Below are 23,785 nucleotides of genomic sequence, written 5' to 3' on the forward strand. Positions count from 1 at the left end.
TAATAAAACTGTAAATGTTTTTAACTATCATTCATTAATACTTAAATATTTTTATAACAAAGATTTTTTACGCATCTCATAATAACTTAACAGATACTAAAGGCTAAATAACAATTGAAATAATTACCTGCTCTAAAATAATTATTTGAATCAATTAAAGTTTCGACTGTATTATTAGAATAGTATTGAAAATACCAGTCTAAATTTTTCTTACTGTACTTCTATTGGCAACATTTTCATTAGGAAGATAAGTTATAGTTATTTCACAACAAATTAAAATTTCCTACACTGCCATTTGTGGTAAATTATTATTTACACATATATTTTCGTTACCAACAAATATGCTTCCATATTTATCATAATTATCATCAATAACTTGAAGAGTTTATAAAATATAAAAAAATATAGCAAAATGTTGCAAAAAACCAGAAGGAAGTGAAATAGAAAAAATATTCCCTTCGGTGTTAATCGCTACCACTTTTATCATAATTATCAGATAAACATTCAAAGTTGCTTCTTGAAAAGTTATACTATCCATTAATAAAAAAACGTGCGTATAAAATACCTATAAAATGTCTGTGCAACGATCAATGAAGCAAACTGAGGAAGTGTATGTCTTTACGTGTTTCTCAAAATCGAAGCAATGTTCGTCTTAAAGCTCACAGAACCCAGAGAATGTCATTCGCCTGTATCTTCTCATTGACATTTACCATCCCTTCTTTCTTGCGAACTGCAGCTCGCTCCATCATGTCGATTTTCACCCTACCTCCGGGAAGAAACAGCGTAACATTTCATCGGCAAATAGCATCACAGCCCTAGCAGCCACCTACGACATCAGCGAAATCTCGACACAGCGGTTGGTTGTCGAGATCCTGGCTGTTCACCGTCGACGAATGGGCGTGCTGGAAACGCCCATCACCCCTTGCCACATACATCTGCACCCCTGCGTCGTCTCAGGGGTGGAGTCGACCAATGACACAGTGGTAACGTTCATCTGACAACGTGGCCTTCGGAGCCGCCCCCGTGGCTAACTAGCACTACCCCACTATAGTCACGTCAGCCACTCGGCCAGCAAGTCCCCGGGCCGTCTAGTCGCCCGTTGGAATTCCCCACCTATCCTGCTGTCACCTTCCTCTGACCCCTCTTCATCTATGTTACCCAACTCTTTTAGGCCAACGTACCAGCCACATCGAAGAAGTGGTATACATCGTGCAATAGCCTGACTAAAGCCATACCTAGCGATGGCTGCGAACCTCTTCCCGCCCGTGATCAGGAAACTTGAACAAGCTGCAACCCAAGAGTTGGTGACTGATTGCAATGTACTGGAAATTAACCTACGAGGTGGCGCGTAGAAGGCTGACCCAGGTGTCTGATTCGACTGTGAAAGGGCGGTGGTTCCAATTAGTTAGAATAGAAAAATGGACACCTAGACTCTTATATTTTTAGAACTATTGGCTCGAAACTCGTACGTTCTTGGTCCAAAGGATAAGAACATTTGGTAAACGTTTCGAGAAGTCATCCTGAACGTTAGAACGTTACATTGGGACTTTTCAAAATAGGGATAGACCATACGACCGAATGACTTCTTTTATTCTAGGTTGACCTTCCACGCGCTAATCTATGGATTGTCTACAGTAAGAAGGATATGATTGACGTGTAGAACAAGAACAAGTATTTGGCTCTTGTTTAATGTACGAAAAGGTGGTTAAAGATCTGAATCATGCATTAAGCGAGAAAGTGGAAGGTATTGGGATCAGACAATATAAGGAAAGGAATTTGGCCATCGCGGAAATTTATTATCTTTAATTTGTTCTTCAATTTTATATACATGTATATGATGAGAATGATTTAACATTATATTGGTGTTAGAATTTTTGTCTGGAGTGAAGCAGATTCTGCAGCTTTACCAAACCTGTACGTTGTTTAATATTATTTAATTTGTATATACTAATTATCTTGCAGTCAATATTACTTAGTTTAATTATTATATGGTTTATATTCACAGTAAGGGGCATATGAGCTTAAGTGTCTATAGAATTTGGAAATAAAGGAATTTAGAGTTATTGTATAGGTGTATTAGGAATATACTGAGATCTGGGGTCAAGGAATATGGTAATATCAAAGTATGGAAATCTAGGTATATCGGAGTCTAAGAATATAGCATCAGGAAATACGGAAATCTAAAAAGATGAAAATCTGGATCTACAAACATTAAGAAATGTGGAATTTTGAAAACAATAGCTTTATCGAAATCTTGAGATATGAGAACGTAGGGATATGTAGTTCCAGAGACATAGAGACCTAGAGATATGAGAATATAGGAATCTAGTAACCTATGGCCATTAGGATCTAAAGATATTAAAGTGTGAGGATATTCGATACTATGAATATTAAGATTTAGAAATACTGAAAATCGAAAACTTCCAAATTCAGCAATTTGATAACTTGATACGTTTCAATTTTAAAAGTATAAAAATTTGAAGGTCCGTCACTTTAAAAATCCCTAACTTAAAAAGTCCTAAATCTTTCTAAACGCCACTCCACCGAATTGCTGGCATACAAAAAGTTGCTCCAATCGAAGCGACTCAGTAAGCCATATAGAAATATTATGCTATATCTTGCTCATCTCCTAACAGTATCTCGAAACACGAGTTGATCAAATCTGTCGCTAGTTACAGCTCGACGTCATAGCTACGCCGACTCGCGGCCGTTTAGAAGCTTCTGTACGTGTGCTAGGCGTCGCCCACACAGCCCGTCAGCCAACCCACCCTCTCTTGGTAGCACGTCGAGCGTGTTGAAGAACGACCCGTGATTCTAGCTAGTATGGCTACGGTCAGGGGAGATAGGTAACTCCGACAGCCAATCGGGCAGCAGCCCCTATATGTGCGTATACCGGCGGCAGACGCACATTGCCAACACTGACATTGCCACCAACACGAACGCGATCAGCGGGTACGCCCTTCCCGACGAGGATGAGTAGGTACGCCGAGGCTCGAAGCCACCTCGTCAGGGAGAACGCTTCGAGACTTCGCGCGACTCTCTCGGCGTCCTGTCCGAACGACCTCCACTCCGGTTGCCCTGGGGATGGTCGACTTTGGTCAGTCGCGAAGGATGGGTCAGTTCGATAAGGCGTGCCTCTTGCTTTTCTTCCCAGTGGTACATAGGAGTGATTTGCAACCCCCTTTCGACATGGGGTGATCAGTACACAGTGACACGCGTGTATCTTTCCCTCTTTTCATTTTCTTCTTCTTTTTGGTTCACTCTTTTCATGATTTTACTGCATAATTTCTTCATGGTTTTTTGAGTTTGCGAAGGATATTCATTTAATAATCGTGTATTTTGCTTTGCTTGTCAGTGGTACATTCGAGTGACTTGTAACCCCCTTGTGTCAGGGGATGATCAGTACAGTGACACGCGTGTATCAGTTCCCTCTTTTCTTCTTCTTCTTGATTCACTCACTTCATGATTTTACTTCATTATTTTTACTCTTTTCATGGTTTTTGGAGCTTGTGAAGAATGTTAGTTTAGTAAAACGTGAATTTTGTTTTTCATCGTAGTGACTTGCAACCCCCTTGCAATCCGGGTAATCAGTACACAGTGACAAGACGTATAGCTCCTCTTTTCCTCTTTTCATTCTTTCTCTTTTTCTGATTAATTCCTTTTACGATCTTGTTTCATAATATTTTACCCTCTTCATGTTTCTTGAAGTTTGTGAAGAATGTTAGTTTAGTAAAACGTGTCTTTTGCTTTTCTTCGTTCATTTTGTTGTGCTCCATCGTTCATTCTTTTCATAATTTTACTTCATCAACTTTACCCTCTTTATGATTTTTAAAACTTGCAAAGAATGTTAGTTTAGTATTATAAATCATGCGTCTCGTTTTTTTCGAGTGCTACCATAGTAATGATTTGCAACCCCCTCTCGATATGGGCTATAGTGACACGAGTATCTTTCCTTCCTCCTTTTTTATTTTTAATTTGTTCATTTAAAATTTTAGTAGTTTCTTTATGGTTTTTGGAACTTGCAATCTGCTGGACATATCAGTTCAAACTTTGACTTGTTGACCGCTTGCCTCCCCCTGCGTACGCGTTTAAATGGCTCCATGGGGTTTGTTTTTAGAGGATTTCGGTTTTGTATGTTTAGAAGTTGATTATTTTTATGTGCGACTCGATCGTTCGGTGTGGGCTGGATTTGAAATGGATTTTCGTTTTTGGTGATTTGATTATGACATCATGAACCTGGGGAACCATTGCGCATGGGATTAGAAACTATTCATGTATGATTGAGTTTTTGGTTAAGGAAACAAGTTTTTACATTGTTTAGAGTGATAATTATGGTACATTTAATTATCTTTAACGTGGTTCTATTCACTGTTCATTCGAAAGAAACAATATTTTACAACAATTATTATTTTGGTTCAAGAGATTCTCTTCACCTTAATGAAGCGAACTTGAATGTTAATTTGCGCAATAATTACATTTAATTATGTCGATTGTGATTACACTTACTGTTAATTTTTAAAGAACAACATTTTGAAACAACAAAATTATTTTTGTTGAAGGATATTTTTTTGAAATACAGTTTTCATTGGTGAACAAATAAAATTGTTAGTAAATTGTAGTAATTACTAAATTCATATTGTTTGTTATATTTATAACGTATAATATTTATAATATTTCATGAAAATGAAAAGCCACGTAGCTGTAAATTATATTTACCTCTTAAATAGAAACACATATATATAAGTACATACTTTGAATATTAATCACAGATAAAACAAAACAGATAACATTGACGTTGATCGTCATAGAACATCTGTAAGATGGACCTAACCTCTTTCCATTTTTATTTATCACATACAATAATATCATTATACTATACAATAATATTACTTGAGTTGCTTATATTTGTATTTACATCTTCTACTAAATACAGAAGTAAATGTGTCTTACATCCAATGTACGTATTAAATATCCTCATATAAAAGAAGTATCATAATTTCAGTAAAAATCACTTTAATCTCACCACAAAGAACTGTTCTTTATTTCCTACATATCAGCTAATTCGAAGAATGTGAAGGATTTAATATACTTGAATACCGAAACCATTTACATCTAAACAACCTGTACGATATAAGACAACGATGTGTATATCGTGACAGTGTAAACGTCGAAGAAGGTAATCTGTTGGGGTTGAAGTAACTCGTCTGATCGGGTTAGGTTGGTAGGTTTTTGGTGTGAGAAGAAGGTGGTTGGTTCCCCAGGCCAGAAATGGAAGCTTTGGTTGGCTTAGGCATGGCCGTGTTTTTCTTGCCGCGGATCATTAGGACGATTAGGGTTCCTTCGAAAAGGGAGAGAACAGATTAACGCTCGAGCTCTTCTTGCGGTCCGCTTCGTTTTCTTAAACGTACTCCTCTTTCCGTCAGCTTTTTACAATTTTAAGCTCTTCCGTATCACTGATACTTTCCTCTTAGAATAACGTGATCAATCCTTTGTTTGTTGTACAAATTATAAACTTGATTTTTAACAAATCTTGTTATACGATATTTTATAACAAATGGTCCATTTTAGTTTTTATTTGGTATTTTTCGGTCTTCACTCTGTTAAAGCTGTTGCTTTCATTCTGTTGCTGTTGAAAAGCACTTCTGTGGTACTTTTTATTTTGTAAACGAGAGCTTTCTATTTTCTAGAAAGAGAAGAGTGGTATCACACTATAACACCTTATATTTTTGATTGTCTTATTATTATTTTGTTCCGCATTTATTAACACGTTGATTGCCATAAGTCGCTTGCGAATGCTTCACATTTTATATAATTGAATAATTAATGATTAACAAAGAGAAGGATCTTTGTATAGTACAGGCATATCAATAATGTAAGGTGCTAAGCTGAATATTTACATTTTACAATAAATATTTTTAACAAATTGATTGTATCAATATTACAAATTTAATTTCGTCGAACAATTAAGAAATCAGAACAGTAGAACACTTATTGATACTAATTGTAAGATCATACTATTAATTTAAAAAATTGAAGTGTACTCACAGTACAGTCAATTTAAATTGAATTTTGCACTGTATTTTATTTTCATTAAAAAATTGGTAGATTCATATATTTTACATATTATACATTATACATTATATATTAAATATTATACATATTTTTAGTACTATGTACTATTAACAAACTGTAACAATCGAGTAACAAAGAAGAAGTTTAGTGATAGAGTTTTCATGTAAACTTATAATAGGTGTTGATAGTAAGTAAATTTATAGTAGGTATGTAATATTTCCAAAGAGTCAATTTTATACCATTCTAAAATTCTTTCGATTGAAAAATGTTTTGCAAGTGACATAAACTATGTAAAAAATTTTGATTTCTTAATTTTATGTACATAATTCTAATTTTGTAGGTCATGATATAAAATTAAAAAGTTAATTTTTATGTCTCATAATTATCTATATCATAATAACGTCGCACTAAATATGCCTATTTATACTGTGACAATCAATGTGTTAGTAAATAATAATTTAATAGTCATACTAAAAATGTCTCTTCTCACTGTGGCAATTTACATGTTAAAATTGTCACAATGAATCTATAATAATATAAGTAAAAAACGTACGAAGTTTCTCCGTATGAGAATTAAGTAGTAACATCCGTATGGGGTCAGACACGCAGAGGTCAATTTCCTTTAACAACAAACGTAATCAACGAATCTGTTTTGTTATTGTAATTTCTCACTTCGAGAAATTTCGGATTGTTTTAATTATAGAAAAAGCAACTTTTACAATTTCTTTGAAAGTAACAAATTAATTTAGTAGAAACTTATGTGACGCTCGTTTTTTCTTCAATTTAGCATTTTTTCATTTCATTTTACGGTATAATAAAGCGCAATATTATAACGCATTATAACAATTTATATTATAATATTTTTAAATATAAAAAAATACTCTCACTGAGTTTTATTCGGAAAAAAATATGTATTTTTGATGCTTGCAGGGATTCAATTTTTAAAGTTATTCTGAAACTCGTAATTTAACTAAGAATAAAATTAGAAGATTAGAATTTCTTCAAACACAAAATTACATTAAAATACTTTGCTATCTAAGAAAAAATAATTCATAAGACTTTTCATTTTCATTGCTCGATTGACTAATCATCAAGTCAATTTCTGTTGTAGGGGACAGATTACTTGATATACCGTGTAACGTATGCGGTGACCGTAGCTCTGGAAAACACTACGGCATCTACAGTTGCGACGGTAATTATTAAGCTCTTCTGTACTTTAATCTTTCCCGGAGTAACTCTTTCGAATAGACATATCTGTCCTTGATATAAACAACAGATTCGTTGATTACACTTCGTTTTCATTGTTCAATTAATTCATTCGTCAATAAATGATCTACTAATTCAAACGTTCTTCCAATTAATACAAAATCTTCTAACTAGTTCAAGCTATCATTCCTTCGAAAACCATCACACAGAAAGCATAAATATAATAAAGTATCGATTCATTTGTTTTGCCGTTATCCATCCGTCGGATACGAAAGATTAGTTCATTTCGATTAAAGTCGCAATTAATCGACTTCTAATCGCGTAATTCGAACTTGTCTGATTAACAGGTTGTTCAGGATTCTTCAAGAGGAGTATCCACCACAATCGAGAGTACATTTGCAAGGCCGAGGGTTCTATGAAAGGGCGCTGCCCCATCGACAAAACGCACAGAAACCAGTGCCGTGCATGCCGTCTAGCTAAGTGTTTCGAAGCCAATATGAACAGGGACGGTAAGTGATGAAACTTGAACAAATATTTACGTTAGCGTGGTAAGATCAGGGATCTTTTAGAGATAAGATATCATAGCTAGAATTGTAACCAGGAAAAAACTTGTCTGAAAAGGGGACTTGAAGCTAGGGACCAACTCGGGTTCTTTCAAAATGATATTAAATATTATTTAAATTAATTATAACATGTGCTGTTTGAATTAGTTGTATAACTCTATTTTTGTGTGTAAGGAAATAGTTCTGAACTGTTTTATAAATATTACAAAAGTATTATAAATACTGGTTCATTTGCAATATAATATAATGCGTGATATACTGTTTTAGAAAATATTTTACAATATACTATTCTATTTTAGAAAATATTTTACAATATTTTATAAATTTTATTTTATAAAATAATATAACTTTGAATTGCATACCATGGTTTATGATATTATACTAATTTTTCGACTGTATGACAAATCTTAAGTTTGAAATATTTCAAAGTATATGGAGTAAAAATTATAATCTTATATGGAAAAGTTGAAAAAATTAAATAGAGTGATTGGAGCTAAATATCAATGACATTGGTAGCAAATGTGTTAATATTAAATATAAAGAAAATTAGAATAATTTTTGTCGGTGACTAGAAATTTAAATGATGAAATAATTTAAAATAATAAAATAGTACTATATTATACTGCAAGAAGGCAAGTAAGAAATTTAAAGAAAAATATGGGAAAAAAATTATAACCTGCTGTATCGCATATTAAAACAATCGACGTTTTATTAATACTAAAAAGTATCTAATAATATTAATATAGTTAAGAAATCATCAAGTTTAAAATAGCTAAAAATTAAGTAGGAAATGTGAAATCTTTTCTAATATTTTTTAACAGTTTAATACTGAATTTTATTACATGGAAATATATATTATTAAGATATTACATGAAAAGAATATATTACAAAAAAATATGGAATTTGCATCTAACTTGGATAGTGTGATCTCATCGTAAACATGAAGATATCTGTACATGTCTATGGGTTTCATGGGACCACAAAGAAAGTGACTTTAGACAGTGACTGGTCAGACTCCTAAATAAACGCAAGGCCTAATGAAACACTGATCACTCTATTTGCCACTGGTTTCACAGTCGATCTACCAAAGGTTTCTTCTAAACAACTTCAAAATGAACAACTTTACGCTTCTAACGAATTTTCACTTCAATGATTTGCTCTGAATTTATACTTTAACAATACTTTGAACCACAGCTAACATTTTTTTATATAATTCTTACACTTAAAGTTATCCAATATCGTTTATCAGAAATTTAGGAACAACATACTTTTACAATTTTCAACCTTACATGTTTGAAAAGAATACTCTTTTAAAAACATAAAACTGATGCTTCCAAAAAGTATTATTGTTTAAGTATTAAAACACAAAATAGTGAAATGTTCGACCAATTTCCACGAGAAATTATTTAAACTTCATTTACCTGCGAGTAATTTTACTTCGCAGCAAATGTTAAACAAGAATCAGGTAGTACCGTGACAGGATATTCAGTTGAAATATCAAACCAGGATTATATAAAGTCGCGCACTTATCGATATGAAATCGGATTTGCTGTGGCGCGCAAAATATAGCTCGGAATCGATACGTGCTCGAATGCTGCTTGGGAGCAACAGAGAAATTGCAAAGCCTCTTAATCTATCAAAATCATCGACATAGATTATCTTGGCCACGACGAAACTCCATCGAACGACAAAATGAAACAATGTACACGGAATGTCATACAAGAAAACCGGTCAAATTTACAATGAACACACTTCGCTAATTGCCGTGCAATCTTTCATTGACGACATAATGTAATGCTGCAACTGAAAGGAGATTACGCGTTTTCGAGCGATTAATTAATTAAATGGAAATGGTCGACGATGTTCATCGAAGAGCGTACACATTCGTGTCGTGAATTTTGTACGTAACGGGGGGAAATATCGGATTGGATAGGAGAAGTAACGATTAAGTGAGAGATCATGGAAAAACGAAACGTGGCATGATACTGCGAAATCGTTATTGAGTCTTCGCATTCGAGATACTTCTATCGAAGTTTTCCGTGTTGTCGATTGATGAACTCGAAGACGTGTAATAACTGATCTTAATTTGAAGAGCATACGAGATATAAATAACGAGTCTCACTATATGGCCCTTGAGGAGACAGCGAAAAAATTGTAGATCGCAAATTGAATTAGAAACAAAAGCAGAACAAAATATACAAAGAACATTACGGAATAAAAACAGTTTTAAGAAAAAAGAAAGAAGAATTATAAAAACAATACAAAAGATGCAAAGAATAAAAATTCCTCAAAAAAGAAAAGAAACAAGAATTGTAAACCAGAAACAGAACAAAAGATATAAAGAATGAAATGGAATATAAATAGCTACAAGAAGGGAAAAGAATTGTAAATCAAAAGGTACAGAAAATACAAGGGATAAAATCGAATAAAAATACCTCCAAAAAATAATTATAAACTACAAGCAATACAAAAGATATAAAAAATAAAAACGCATCGAAATATCTTGAAAAAGAAGAATAACCATAAACCGCGAGTACCATAAAAGTTATGAAGAATAAAATCGAACAAAAGTACCTCAAAGAAAAATGTTTAAAAATACAGAAGCAGTTAATGAATAAACACAGAAATGTTAAAAAACAAAGATACAAAGAATAAAATCAAATAAAAGTATGAAAAGAAAAAAAGATTCACAAATGCAATTAATGAACAAATGCAGAAACACGAAAGAAAGGAACCGAAGAAATGTAAAAAAGAGGCAATAAAATTTGTTGCAAAGTACATAAAACCACGCAGAAAAGAGGAAGAAAACAGGGTAGGTAAATAAGAAGAGACGTAGTCGGATACAAAGAGAAGCAAAAGGAAAATAAGAGGAAAACGAGAAAGGCGCAACGAAGGAGAGGCGGAACATATTCAAAGAAAGATGAAGGAGAGGGACAAGGGTAGAAAGATGAGAGATAGAGGTACATATCGAAAGAGAAAGGCAGCCAGGGGCAGACCAGACCGCTCGATGGGGATGAGGGTGCCCAGGGTGTCGGGGGCGTTTAATGCAGGACGGGTGCTCTGGTTCCCAGCGGTTGCTGAGGCTCCAGACGCGAGTAAGAGAGGAGATTCAATTAGTGGCAGAGCTTCCTAACGTTAAGGAGACTCCACACAGGGTGAGGTGAGCCTAGTTCTCCCCTTTTATCACCCTCTCACGGTCATCAACCACGAGAACGCGAGTATGTGCTCCTTGCGAGACGATCCTCTTGGTTGCTGTTGATTCTTGTGAATTAGCGATAGTTCGCGGAGATAATCAGCCCCCTGTATGGAGGGGTTGATTGCCTGATTATCGAGTGCTTTGTTATGGGAGAATGCAATATACAGAGAGGAGTGAAATGTGGATCGATAACGGAAGATTTGTATGGACATCTGGTATTAACAATATTGCAATAATACTGTATGCAGATTATGTTTACGTTAAAGTTCTGTTTGATGTTCAATTTTTATTCATGATGTTTTTGAAGAATTGGTATTGGTTGAACTGTTTAATGTAATTCTTTTCTTCTAAAATTACAATTACGTGCACGATGAACAACCATAACGTGATACATATGTGTACTTTCATTGACTGTTTTTATGGCGTTCTACTTAGGTGGTGCCGATTTAACAAACGTAACCTCACATAATAGTAATTCAACATCTTTAATATAACCTCACTAACTCAGCATCATAATCTCTCATTCTTTAATAAATAATGACAAATTCAGTCTGGTAGTTTATTTTCTTGTAGTTGAAATGATTATAACTATAATTTTCAAACGTTTCAACTCTTTATTTAGTCCTTCGGGTTTACAATACAATATACATTTGTAAAACAACTAATAATGTATATTAATTGATGAGAAGGTATTATGTACTTCTGTTTTGTAAAACTCTTTACAGATCAAACTAACAATTGTCTTACGATATGCATTTATAATATATCACAAACTTAAAAAGAGTCTAAATAAAGCGAAACGTTAAAAAATAAGTTTATCGATATTTTATCCATAACTTGTATGTTGAAATTAGGTAAATAAATAATAAATTATGCATATAGCCATTTATTTACGTATATGTTTAAATGTGTATACAATTTTGTAACTTAGAATATATTTCAACTTAGAAGATAATAATTTCCTTAATTTTAGTCATTAGTTTTAGGTAGTATGTTAGTTACAGTACTTTTATATCCGAATAAGTGTTGAATATAATACTTTTAAGAGTATTATCTGCATACACAATATTATATTGCAATAATTGGCTTAATATTTAATGGGAGTGACAGAAATGGTTTTTTAGTGTACGAAAATGGAAAATTTAATCATTTAAAATGAAGAAATAAGTAACTTGCTTTAAAACAAGATAAAATATTGAGATGACTTTGACTTACAAAATAATGTTGAAATATTTTGACATACAAAAAGATACTTGAACTTCACCAACTTTAAAAGCAGTAGATATCAGATAAATAAGAACAAAAATTAATATAACGAAAACTTGTATATTTTGTAGAGAATGTGTAATAATGTTTAATATATTTGGAAAATTAACTTATAGGTTTAAAAAGAGCAAGCAAGTTATTTAAGTATAAAAACAAATTCAATATAAAACTCATTTTGGAAATATAAAATTTTGACCAATAATGTCAAATGGTTGAATTAAAAACATAAATCATCTAAAGATCTCTGTATAACTAAATGTTATGAATCCTACAATAATGTATATAAATTGATTTTTTGAGGTGTTCGTAACTCAATACACAACTACCATACATAAGAAAATGAAAAAGAAAATGTGTTAGGACACTACAAATTTACATAAAAACTATAATACTTTCGAAGTGCATTTTTGTGCGATCTCTTTAAATATATGTATGAAGATGGTAGTGCTATTATTATACAAATATATGACATTTTCATATTTTCATATTTAAATATATGAAACTGATCCTAGTATAGATATCGATACAATACCTAACTTAATACAAGACATTGGATTTGTTCATTCCCTTCTTTTGAAGTAAAATAGCATTCACAGTACAAAGTACACTATCAAATTTTCAAATAAATTCAAACAAAATTGTATTCGACAGTGTATGAAATCAAATATCAATCGGAAAGTTCTGTCCACTTTTGAATTAAAAGAAAATAACACATTTTCAATACAGAACACAATTTACTAATGACCTCTTCTCAGTATGCTGATAATTTGTGGACTCCATTGCTGTAGAATGACTTAACCTTAAAGCTGAAAAATTCAAACAGTGTCATCTGAACTTTTCAATAGACCCAATATTTTGAGCAACTAGACTAGATGCTAATAATTAAAGTAGATCAACTAGATAATCGATCACTATAGTATTATGCTACTTTTGACGGGAAGTTGTAACGACCTCAACATTGACTTGACCTCACCTTTGTCTAGACTCTCATCAAACAGTTTCTAATAAAATTTTGAAGTTACATATTTCATCGCGTCTTTCGCAAACTTACTGAGATTGCGCTTGAAATGTTTAGCTCTCGGTACTTTCCTAAAAAGCGTAGAATAAGGGGAACGTTGTGAAAAGCCCATAAAACGTAGGTGACCACTCGGTAAGTGATATATATTATGTATGCGGTGCTCAGCTCTTCGCGAAGCGCCGCCGCAGGCATGCAATCATCCGCCGCCTGACAACCCGGAGATCTCCAACCCTCACACCATCGTGTACCAGCACCCTCCTCATTCACTGGAAATTCATCCCTCTCGGTGTCATTCCCTCTGCCCACGTACCTTACCAACAAAATGCCCTGCGCGCTTCCAGGCCCGTATATTTTGCGAAATATGGCGTTAAACGATATCAGAAGATTACCAAGCGGCTTACCTAGGCGGATTTGTAACTTGTAAAGGGAAAGAGGATTCCTGCTGGGTCCAATGAATGTTTCTTCCTGTCGACGATCCTGTTTTCTCGGCTTCTTTTGTGCAAACGATATTTCGAGTTTCTTTTTCATATTTGGGAATGCAGCTTCATTTTTATTCAGTCGCATAGGATTTGAGCATACTGATTGCAGTTATGGGCCATTCAAAATATTATATTTTTCAATTAGAGAGGTAAAAAATATGTTACGATGTTTAGTGTTTGATATTTGATATTTGATATTAAATAATAAGGTTTGATGTCTGATATTAATAGTCAAAAATGTTTGATATTTTATGTTAAGATACTAGTAAAATGGTTATTTGAATAAATATTGTCGCGTATACAATAAAATGTTTGAATGCTATTTCCATGAAATCATATTCATGTAATTAATATAAGTCATAACAGCACATTATTAATACAAAATTATTATTAATATTAATATTAACATAAAATTAATATCCATCATACATGTAACATCATATTATCGATTATATTATCCACATATTTGAATATGATCATATGTAATTAATTTTAACTATTTGTTTAAAAGCTTTCTGGTTAAAATTTTGTGTTCCATGTTAATATAAACAAACGATGAAATACATTATCTTAAGCTATGGACAATTGTAAACTATTCATGAAGAGTTCCTAAAATACAATTTACTTAAATATTTTCAAATTTACTAGTTAAGATGTATCTATGTAAAGTAGAAATATTAAACATATAAGAACAAACAACGCTTAACAATGCTAAAGTACAATATTAGATAGATAAGAAAGAAAATTTTGAATTTAAAACAAGTAGGCTAACCTAACCTCAAAATTACACGAATGTGTAGAGATACAATTTTAATTTTTGACATTTTTTATGTAGTATCCTGTGCAATTTTAAATAGATGAGAATGAAAATTTGGAATTCAAAGCAAATGCCTTAACCTAACCTCAAAATTATATAAATGCATAGAAAATACAATTTTAATTTTTGAAATCTGTTAATCTTAAATATAATACACAGAAACATGTTGCATTAATTACAGCATAGAAAGTTGCAATGAAAGCTTTTTAATTAACAAAAAAGCACGAGACGCTAATTCTTGACTTGTGAAAATGGAATAAATTAAAGCCTTGGTTCTCGTTGGCCGTACGGTCAACATCATTTCCAGTGTACACATAGCAAATCGGGCGAGGCCCTTGGATCGGTAAACTTTGCCTCGTTTCATGCCCAATCGATCGTGGCTCACAAGTTCGAAGTTTAAATCTCTTTGTTTCCGTTCATAATTTCGAAGCCACCCTTTCTGAAAGTACAGAGTACTCTCTGAACCAGAATTAAACCAACGCACCCCGATGTTTGCCACTTCTCGCCGGTTGAAAATCGGGATTATTTCCGATACTTCGTTTCCAGGACTAACTTTCACGCTTTCCGCGTTCGTGACGAAGGAAATTGTAATTGGAACGGCTTTAATCCTCGCGATTTTCTGCTTCATCGCGCTTTGCATTTCGTCTAGAGTGTCGAATAATACTGTGGTTTCAAATTAACTTTCTCACAGTTACACTGGGCTCGTTGTGTCTGTTCTATGCAATAAAATATTTTTGTAATGACGGTTATGTTAGTGTAATACAACAAAAAAGAAAGACATGGACATTAGCTTTTGATTTCAGATCTAGCTGTGAACAAAACATTTGTGCGGAATATTAAACTCTTGAGTGTCATCATAGTGTAAGTTCTGCAAAGGTCTACGATTTCTTCGAGTATTTTTAATTCACAAGCGTTGAATACTATGACCGACTCGAATAGTTAAGATATTGTTTAAAGAAAATTGTATATCATTGTATCACTGTGCACATCATTGTGGATCATTGTGCATACAGAATAAATCTATTTTCTAAAAAGTTCTTTGTATTAATTTCTGTATCAAATTTGGATCATCTTTAAAATATAGTTATGATTCTGTTAAAGTTAAATTTATGTTTCCACCGCATGAAACTGAATATTGGTGTACAGCACAAAATTTATTTTTTAACATAAAAATTATATTAAAAGTGAAAATGCTAATGCATTTGCTGGTCATACATTAAAAATGAAATAAAAAATATATAGTGTACATTACATTTTTAGGTTATGGAAGTTAGAGGTTAAGAGTACATTTCAAAAATTAAAACTGTTATTAACGTACAGTAATTAATGTAAACTATCAAAAAGTTAGAGAAAGTTTGTAAAACAATATAAATCTCAACATTTTTATGATTTCAATAAGTATTATTATTAACAGGAGATTTGTACTTTCGTGAAAATTGGAAATTTGGGAATTTGGAAAATTTGGAAATTTTGAGAATTTTGGGATTTAGGAAATTAGGAATTTAGGAATTTAGAAAATTCCTAGTTTGAAAATTGTAAAAATTTAGATATAGAAAGATTTGAGAATTTGGGAATTTTGGGATTCCATAATTTACTAATTTAGAAAGTTAGAAATGTAGAAATTTGGGAATTAAGAAATTTAGAGATATATGTTAATAATTTAGAAAATTATGACTTTAGAAAAATTTAAGAACTTTAAGAAATGAAAGTTAAAATTACAATAAGAAAATGGTCATCAGAACTTGGAAAATTGAACATTTGAAAATATTAATATTTTATAAAATATAAAAATTCAGAAATGAAAGTTCCAAAATGTAAAAACTCCTACACTTTAGCTCTTATAAATTTCCAAAGAGAAGCCACTAATGCCACTAATGTTTCATCGAAAGTATAAAAAATGCACACACAGCAAAGTATGCAAATCCCCACACTCTACACACCACATACAACCTTAAAAATCCCAAAAGTCCTCGGAAGAAAACCCACGGTCACCGTCGACAAATTGCAAAAGTGTCGACGAGTCAGTGCAAAAGAGTGAGCAGGGTTGATAGAAAGATAGAAACAAAGCTAGCCCGTGGGGTTACGGTTTTGGCCGATCGACTGTCCATCCCGGGTCGAAAACGCTTCGGTCACGGTGGCGAGAAGAAAGACAGACATAGAGACACAGAGAAAACCATGAAACCAGGGGTGGTGAGAATGATGGAATGGGGTTGCGTGGGAGTGGACGGCTGGTAACGCAACGAAGCGAGGCGTGCCGTACACGCGGCCAGCAGCATCAATCCATCCACATAAACGGTAAACTGTAAAGCGGTCCTGAATCGAGACAGCGATATAGGGAACAGAAGCGTGGAAGCGGGTTTGACGCCATTGGGGAAAAGAGGAAGACAGTAGCATGGTTGCTCTCCCTCTTGCGGTAGGACACGATGTGTGTGGACGGAACGGGTCGTTGCGCTAAGCTGGGCTTTGATCGTCACCTGTCATACTAACGCTTCGAGGAGCTGCATCATGAACACGGTTCACCTAACTGCGAGAAATACATCTGCGAGCTTATGCATTCGCTGGGGGAACTGAGCTGTTTTTGTCCTGCGAATCATTCATTCTTTTCAGGTTTTTATGACGTTTGGGGTGTAAGGTGATCATATTAAATATAGAGCTTTCCTTGTAATATTCAAAAAATGAGTTGAAGTATAATTGTTTTTATTTTTATTCAATTTTATGCGTGTCGTCTTTGAATCATTAATTATGTTAATTTTAAATGGAGTCGTTTTTGTCCCGTGAATCATTCACTCTTTTCAGATTTTTATGACGATCAGGGTGTAAGGTGATTATACTAAATACAGAGCTTTACTTATAAAATTCAGAAGATGATTAAATTATAATTGTTTTAAAATTGTCGCAATTTCATTTGCATTATATTTCAATCGATGATTGTGTTAATTTAGTATGGAGTCTTTTTTGTCCTACAAACAGGTCATATATTTTTAAGTTTTGATGAGGACAAGCGTATCATGCAATCATGTTAAATACACAGCTTCCTTTGTGAAATTAAGAAGCTGGGCTAAATTAAAATTGTTTTTATTTTGACATAATTTAATGTGTGTCATTTTTGAGTCAATAATTGTGTTAATGTAAAACGTAGACGCTTATGTACCGTAAACAGTTATGATGAACAGCAGGATGTAATATGATTATTTCAAATATTGTATTTATTTTATGACACTCAGAAGTCTAAATTACAATTGCTTATTGTATTTAATTCAATTTGTATCATATTTGAATTGAAATCATTCATTTTTTAGATTTTTACTGAAAGTTGGGTTAAAGTACAAATTCACACATTAATTCTTTTTCAAATTAACATGTTTTGTTATTATGATTTGTATCATGTTTTGACCATGTATGCTACATTTCTTCAGCATTGAGACGTGTTTATCTTGCAGTTCTGTTGAAATTTTTTAACAAAGTACATCATTTATAATGAATTACATTTATTTTTCAATTGACATAATTTGTCTTATATGAATTTCCAGTTGTCAATTGTTATGTTAATTTAAAACAAAGCTTTTTATGTCACATTTAGTAAAGAATGTTATGTAACAACTTTAAATCTACAGTCTTGTACAAATTTTCTTTCCTGTAATCAATTCTGAAATTTGGATGGACTAAACTTATTTTTAAATTGATATAATTTTGTTTATGTCATGTTTTTATTTGTGATTGCTATATTAATTTGTAACACAGTCATTATCATAAACTCAAAATATTTATCTGTTTTAAGTTTTTATAAGGTTAGGAATGTGTTGTGATAATTTGAAATGCACAGTTTTGTTTAAATTCCTTTTCTTGTACTGCATCTTCATATTAAGATGAGGTATAACTGTTCTTACATTGATATAATTTGATACAATACATGTGATGTGTATGCGAATTAATGCAACTAAGAATTTCTGTGTGTGAATCCCTTGTGCACAGTCCTATTGGAGGCATAATCCTGTTGAACAGCCCATTAATCGTCGGTCATCTCATTTAAACATATGTGAAACGTCGCGCGCTAACCCTCCTGTTAATCTGCATAACATACATACCTACTTGTATCGTGAATCAGTGAACCATTTCCGGAAGAGACAACAGGTCAGGTACTTGCTGCAAACGTGACCCATATTACATAATACAGGAAACATTAATTCTCTTTTTTAATATGATTTTTATCTCAATTTTTTATTGCAACACTTCTGACACGTATAAGTTAAAATAGAATTTGGTATCATTACAAATTATTTTCATTTACAATTACTTTACAAGTGCAATTAATTTACAATTACTTTGCGATTGCAATTAACTTATAATTGCTTTGCAATTACAATTAACTTACAATTATTTAGCGAGTAAAATTAATTTACAATTACTTTACGATTTCAATTAATTTACAATTGCTTTACAATTATAACTAATTTAAAATCACTTTGTGATTACAATTCATTTACAATTACTTTATCATTATAATTAACTTACAATTACTTTAAGATTATATTTAATTTACAACTTTGCATAATTACAATTAATTTACATTTATTATAAAATAACAATTAATTCATAAAATCGCATCAAAATATTTAAACTTTAGTGACGTGTAAATCAAGCATCAGTATTGTTCTTTTTTAAATACAGAGTATTATCTGATTCTTACTAAATTAGTCATTTGATTAATTATTTAAAAACAAAATATTTTCTGGGAATAAAAGTAATATGGCTAGAAATTGTATTTATTTCTTAATGTGATAACCAAATAATAGTATTACTGATAATTAATCATTTCAAATTTTGAATTGTTACTTGAAACTGTAAGTGATAAGATGATCAGCAGAAGATAGTAGTACAAATCAACAGTTGTGAAACCATTTGCTAATAATTATTATTTGAAAGTGTTTATGTTTATAGAATAGTATTTAATAATATTAATAAAATACTTACATTGAATTTTAATTCTTACTTCAAATGTACAAGTGATAAAGTGTGACTAGTAGATGTTAGTAGTACAAGTCAACTATTATGAAATCAGACACTAATGATTGACTGTTACTACTTAAAAATATTTCCATAATTAATAATTAAAAATATTAATTAACCAATCGCATTAAATTTTAATTTCTTACTAAAATATTTAAGAAATCAAGTTACTTCGACAAAAATTTGTTAAATATAAAAAAACAAATATGTTTTATAGTAATTCAGAAGTATTATTACAACATGTAATAATGATTGTCTGCCAATACTTGAAAGTACTTTCTTGTTATATTTATATTATAACTGTAAAAGTTATTTAATACATCATACTAAATTTCAATTCTTGCATAAAATTAAACGATTACATTCGCTTAGCCGAAGACAGTATTACACATTGATTATAGTGAAGTAAAGCATTAATTAATTATTATTTGGAATTGTTACTTTTTGTGATTCAATACACTAATTAGAGATACTAGTGAACAAATCATAATCAATTTCAATTTTTATTTGAAATGCGTAAGTAATTTAGTTAAATTAAGTAGTATTAGTCAGTTATTATGAAACCCCACAATAATGATCGTTTATTACTACTTAAGAGTTTTATAGTTTTCTAGAGTTTTATTATTATTATTATTTTGTTATATAATATGGTTATTAAACATATTAACCATTATAATACTAGTGAACAATTTCAAATTTTAATTTTATAGTAAACAAAATCTAGTAGTATAAGTCAATCATAATCGAATCAGGAAATAATAATTTTCTTTCGCTACTCAATAATATTAATTTCCTTTTACTATTAAATATATTATGTTATTTATGACACTAAATCAACATATCATAATTTACTAAAATTTGTCGAATAACATTTTTCAAAGAATGTAAACATTATTCAAACTAATAATTTTCTCACAAGTAAACCTACCCAAGTGTCACTCTCCGATTTTTATGAAATTTGGATATGTTATAGTACATGGAAAATTAGGGGATACGTATTTTTTTCTATCTGCGGTAAAACGTATTTAGGGTATGAAACAACCCCCCAAAGTGTGAGGGTAAAATGGAAAAATTGCGATATTTTCGAGATCAGTGAAGCAATTTTGACGATTTTTGGTATGAAAGTATTTTTCGATAGGAGACAAAAATTGGCTTAGGTATGTTGGAAGGGGAGTGAAAATTAGGGGGTGAAGTACCCTAAAGCGACCAATTTCTTGATGCAAAAATATCAGTCTTGATTTGATCGAAATAAAATCTATTAAAACTTTAAGAGGAAAGTTAACTAGAGAACACGTATTTTGTTGTTTTTTGTTTTTTCACATAAATATTTGGGATGTAAACAACTCCTAAATTACCGCGCTCGTTTGGCACTACGCATGAAACACCTTGTAAAACTATATTTTTTAAATGTTCGTCTATCAAAATGCAATTTCTGACATTTATTATTTAGTTATTCCAAGTGAATTAAGCGTGTTCAAATATATATTGTTTATAACAAAATTGCTTAAACAATGTAGCTTAAAAATGAAATTTAAAAAAATCTGATGATAGCATTAAATGTATGCGAAAAATTTGTACATAAAATTTTATCACATATTTTATTAATTTTTTTACTTCAACCAACAATAAATGTCAGAAATTGCATTTTGAAAGTCGCGTATCGAGTTACAGTCTATTTAAGTAGGTTTTCGAGTTTTCGTTCGTCATTCGTTCGTCATTTCGTTAATTTCAGATTTCCATTCAGTAATGTAAAAATCTGATATATTAAAAAGATCTAACAGTTAAAAGATACAGTTTTACAAGGTGTTTCATGCGTAGTGCCAAACGAGCGCGGTAATTTAGGAGTTGTTTACACCCCAAATATTTATGTAAAAAAACAAAAAACAAAAAAATACGTGTTCTCTAATTAACTTTCCTCTTGAAGTTTTACTAGATTTTATTTCGATCAGATCAAAACTGATTTTTTTGCATCAAGAAATTGGTCGCTTTAGGGGTACTTCACCCTCTAATTTTCACACCCCTTCCAACATACTAGGCCAATTTTTGTCTTCTATCGAAAGACACTGTCATTCCAAAAATCATCAAAATTGCTTCACTGATCTCGAAAATATCGCAATTTTTCCATTTTACCCTAACACTTTGGGAGGTTGTTTCATACCCTAAATACGTTTTACCGCAGATAAAAAAAAATACGTATCCCCTAATTTTCCATGTACTATAACATATCCAAATTTCATAAAAATCGGAGTGACACTTGGGTAGGTTTATTTGTCAGTACTTTTAGTAACTTTTCAACTTCTTTGCGACACAGTTTACGATAAATAAGGTACAACAAAATGCTTATATTCAGTCAAAAATAAATGAACAACAAATTTCACAATTAACAAAATAATCAAAACTGCATTTTATCTCGCATAATTATAATCATTTGATGTTCGTCCCAAAATGTTTAACATTTCGATATCACATCAGTTTTATACAAATATTGAAAAATAATTAATAAAAGGTTCATTTTTTCTTCCTCATAATTTATCAACATCATTTCACTTTTCTTTAAATAAATAACATTTGTTTGCTGTTACTTTCTAGAGCTTATAAACGTATCTAACTAAAAAATCATACAAAGAAACATTAAATCATATCACAATTTGTAAAGGTTAATCATATGGTACAAAAATACGAAATATAAATTCAGAATGTACAAAATTTAAAAAAAGCGTGCTAATAATCACATCAACGACAACGAAAGCATTTATCAATCATTCCAACACCCGAACGCGTTAAACAGCTACAAACATCCCGCTATTTTGACATGTGCCGTGACAGTCATAGTATTTTCTATAAGACAGGAAATCGGTTCATAGGGTCGGCTCCCTTTTCACTGTTCGATACATACTTCTACAAATACACATACACATGATCGACTTTTATATGAATCTCTCCGGAGTGGTAACACGTGTTCGGCCGAGTCGTACACCCGAGTCCGACACACGAATCGCGAATTTGGCCCCTCCAATCGGTTAAACTCGTCGATACGGAAACGTTGATGGCGATGCTGACGGTAGTGGATGAAAGCGAGGTTGATGGTGGTGGTAGTCGATGTATCAACCCCACTCACTCGGGGATTAGCCTTAGAGATCGCTGACTGCTGAAATGTTCACAGATCGGTTTACCGTTTAGCAGGATAGAGAGTGTGAGCCCCGTGATCCATGGCCCGTGTGAGCACCGACCCCATTGCACCATCACACACGCTCGCACACACGTTCACACACATGATCGTTATTGCCTGTGGCACACAATCGAATTTCCCTTTCCCGCATACGTGCATCATGTGTTCTCGTTCTCCGATCGTACACTTGCCGTTTTATCCGCGTGATTTTTTTACTGCTCGCTTTTTTGCTATTTTACCTTTGCTAGTTACTCGTAGGCATTGTTAGACACTCTTTTTATTTTCGTTCCGGAGATTAAATGAAATCGATCTCTTCGGAGAGCTTTTGATTTCTCTGTGATTCGATTTTAGTTAACTATTATATGGTACATAAATGATTGTTTATTTCGTAAATTTTGTTGGGATAAAATATTTTGCAAACACAAAGTATGATAAATTTATATTTGTAGAAAATTTTGTTAAGATAAACTAGTATGGAAGCAGAACTTAGGAAGATTAATACTTGCACGAAATTTTAATTGCGCAATACTTGCACAAAATGTGATGATTAACTTCGTTTAATTTTAATATACAATCTAGTGAGATGTTTCATGACGCTTATAATGATCTATATTTCAAGGTCATTTAAAGGTGTCGAAGGTTAACTATAATTTATTTAAGAAAAAATATCATCAACTACTTTGATCTATTCATGCTTGCATTAAAACATTTTGTAAATTTGAATTATACTAAACTGTCATCATATTGAGGTTGAAGATTATAATTATAAAATATACATATATCTATCAACATGCAAACGTACAACACATGTCTCAGTGTTCATGGTAAAACCAAGAAGGAAACCATTCTAGATAGAAAATAAAGTAAAAATAAAGAATAAAATATTGTTCAGAAAAATTGGATTTAAAAATTCTTCAATGTATTCGTCAAAAATTTTATTTACGATACAAGACAGCATTTTTTAGTAGTTTAGCAATTAGTGGATGTTATAA

At 32.0% G+C, this 23,785-nt stretch overlaps 1 protein-coding gene across 1 annotated transcript in view; it reads left to right on the forward strand.

The window, feature by feature from the left end:
* The first annotated feature begins 1,241 nt into the window (after window positions 1–1,241).
* LOC100879821 (nuclear receptor subfamily 2 group E member 1) overlaps window positions 1,242–23,785 on the forward strand; it is a 37,454-nt gene continuing 14,910 nt past the window's right edge. Inside the window, exons 1-4 of the mRNA XM_003704960.3 lie at window positions 1,242–1,341; window positions 1,661–1,744; window positions 7,184–7,264; window positions 7,626–7,787. Coding sequence (XP_003705008.2) covers window positions 1,242–1,341; window positions 1,661–1,744; window positions 7,184–7,264; window positions 7,626–7,787 — 427 coding nt within the window. The remainder of the gene's footprint in view (window positions 1,342–1,660; window positions 1,745–7,183; window positions 7,265–7,625; window positions 7,788–23,785) is intronic.

The sequence above is a fragment of the Megachile rotundata genome, chromosome 7, assembly GCF_050947335.1.
Source record: "Megachile rotundata isolate GNS110a chromosome 7, iyMegRotu1, whole genome shotgun sequence".
Taxonomy (NCBI): Eukaryota; Metazoa; Arthropoda; class Insecta; order Hymenoptera; family Megachilidae; genus Megachile; species Megachile rotundata.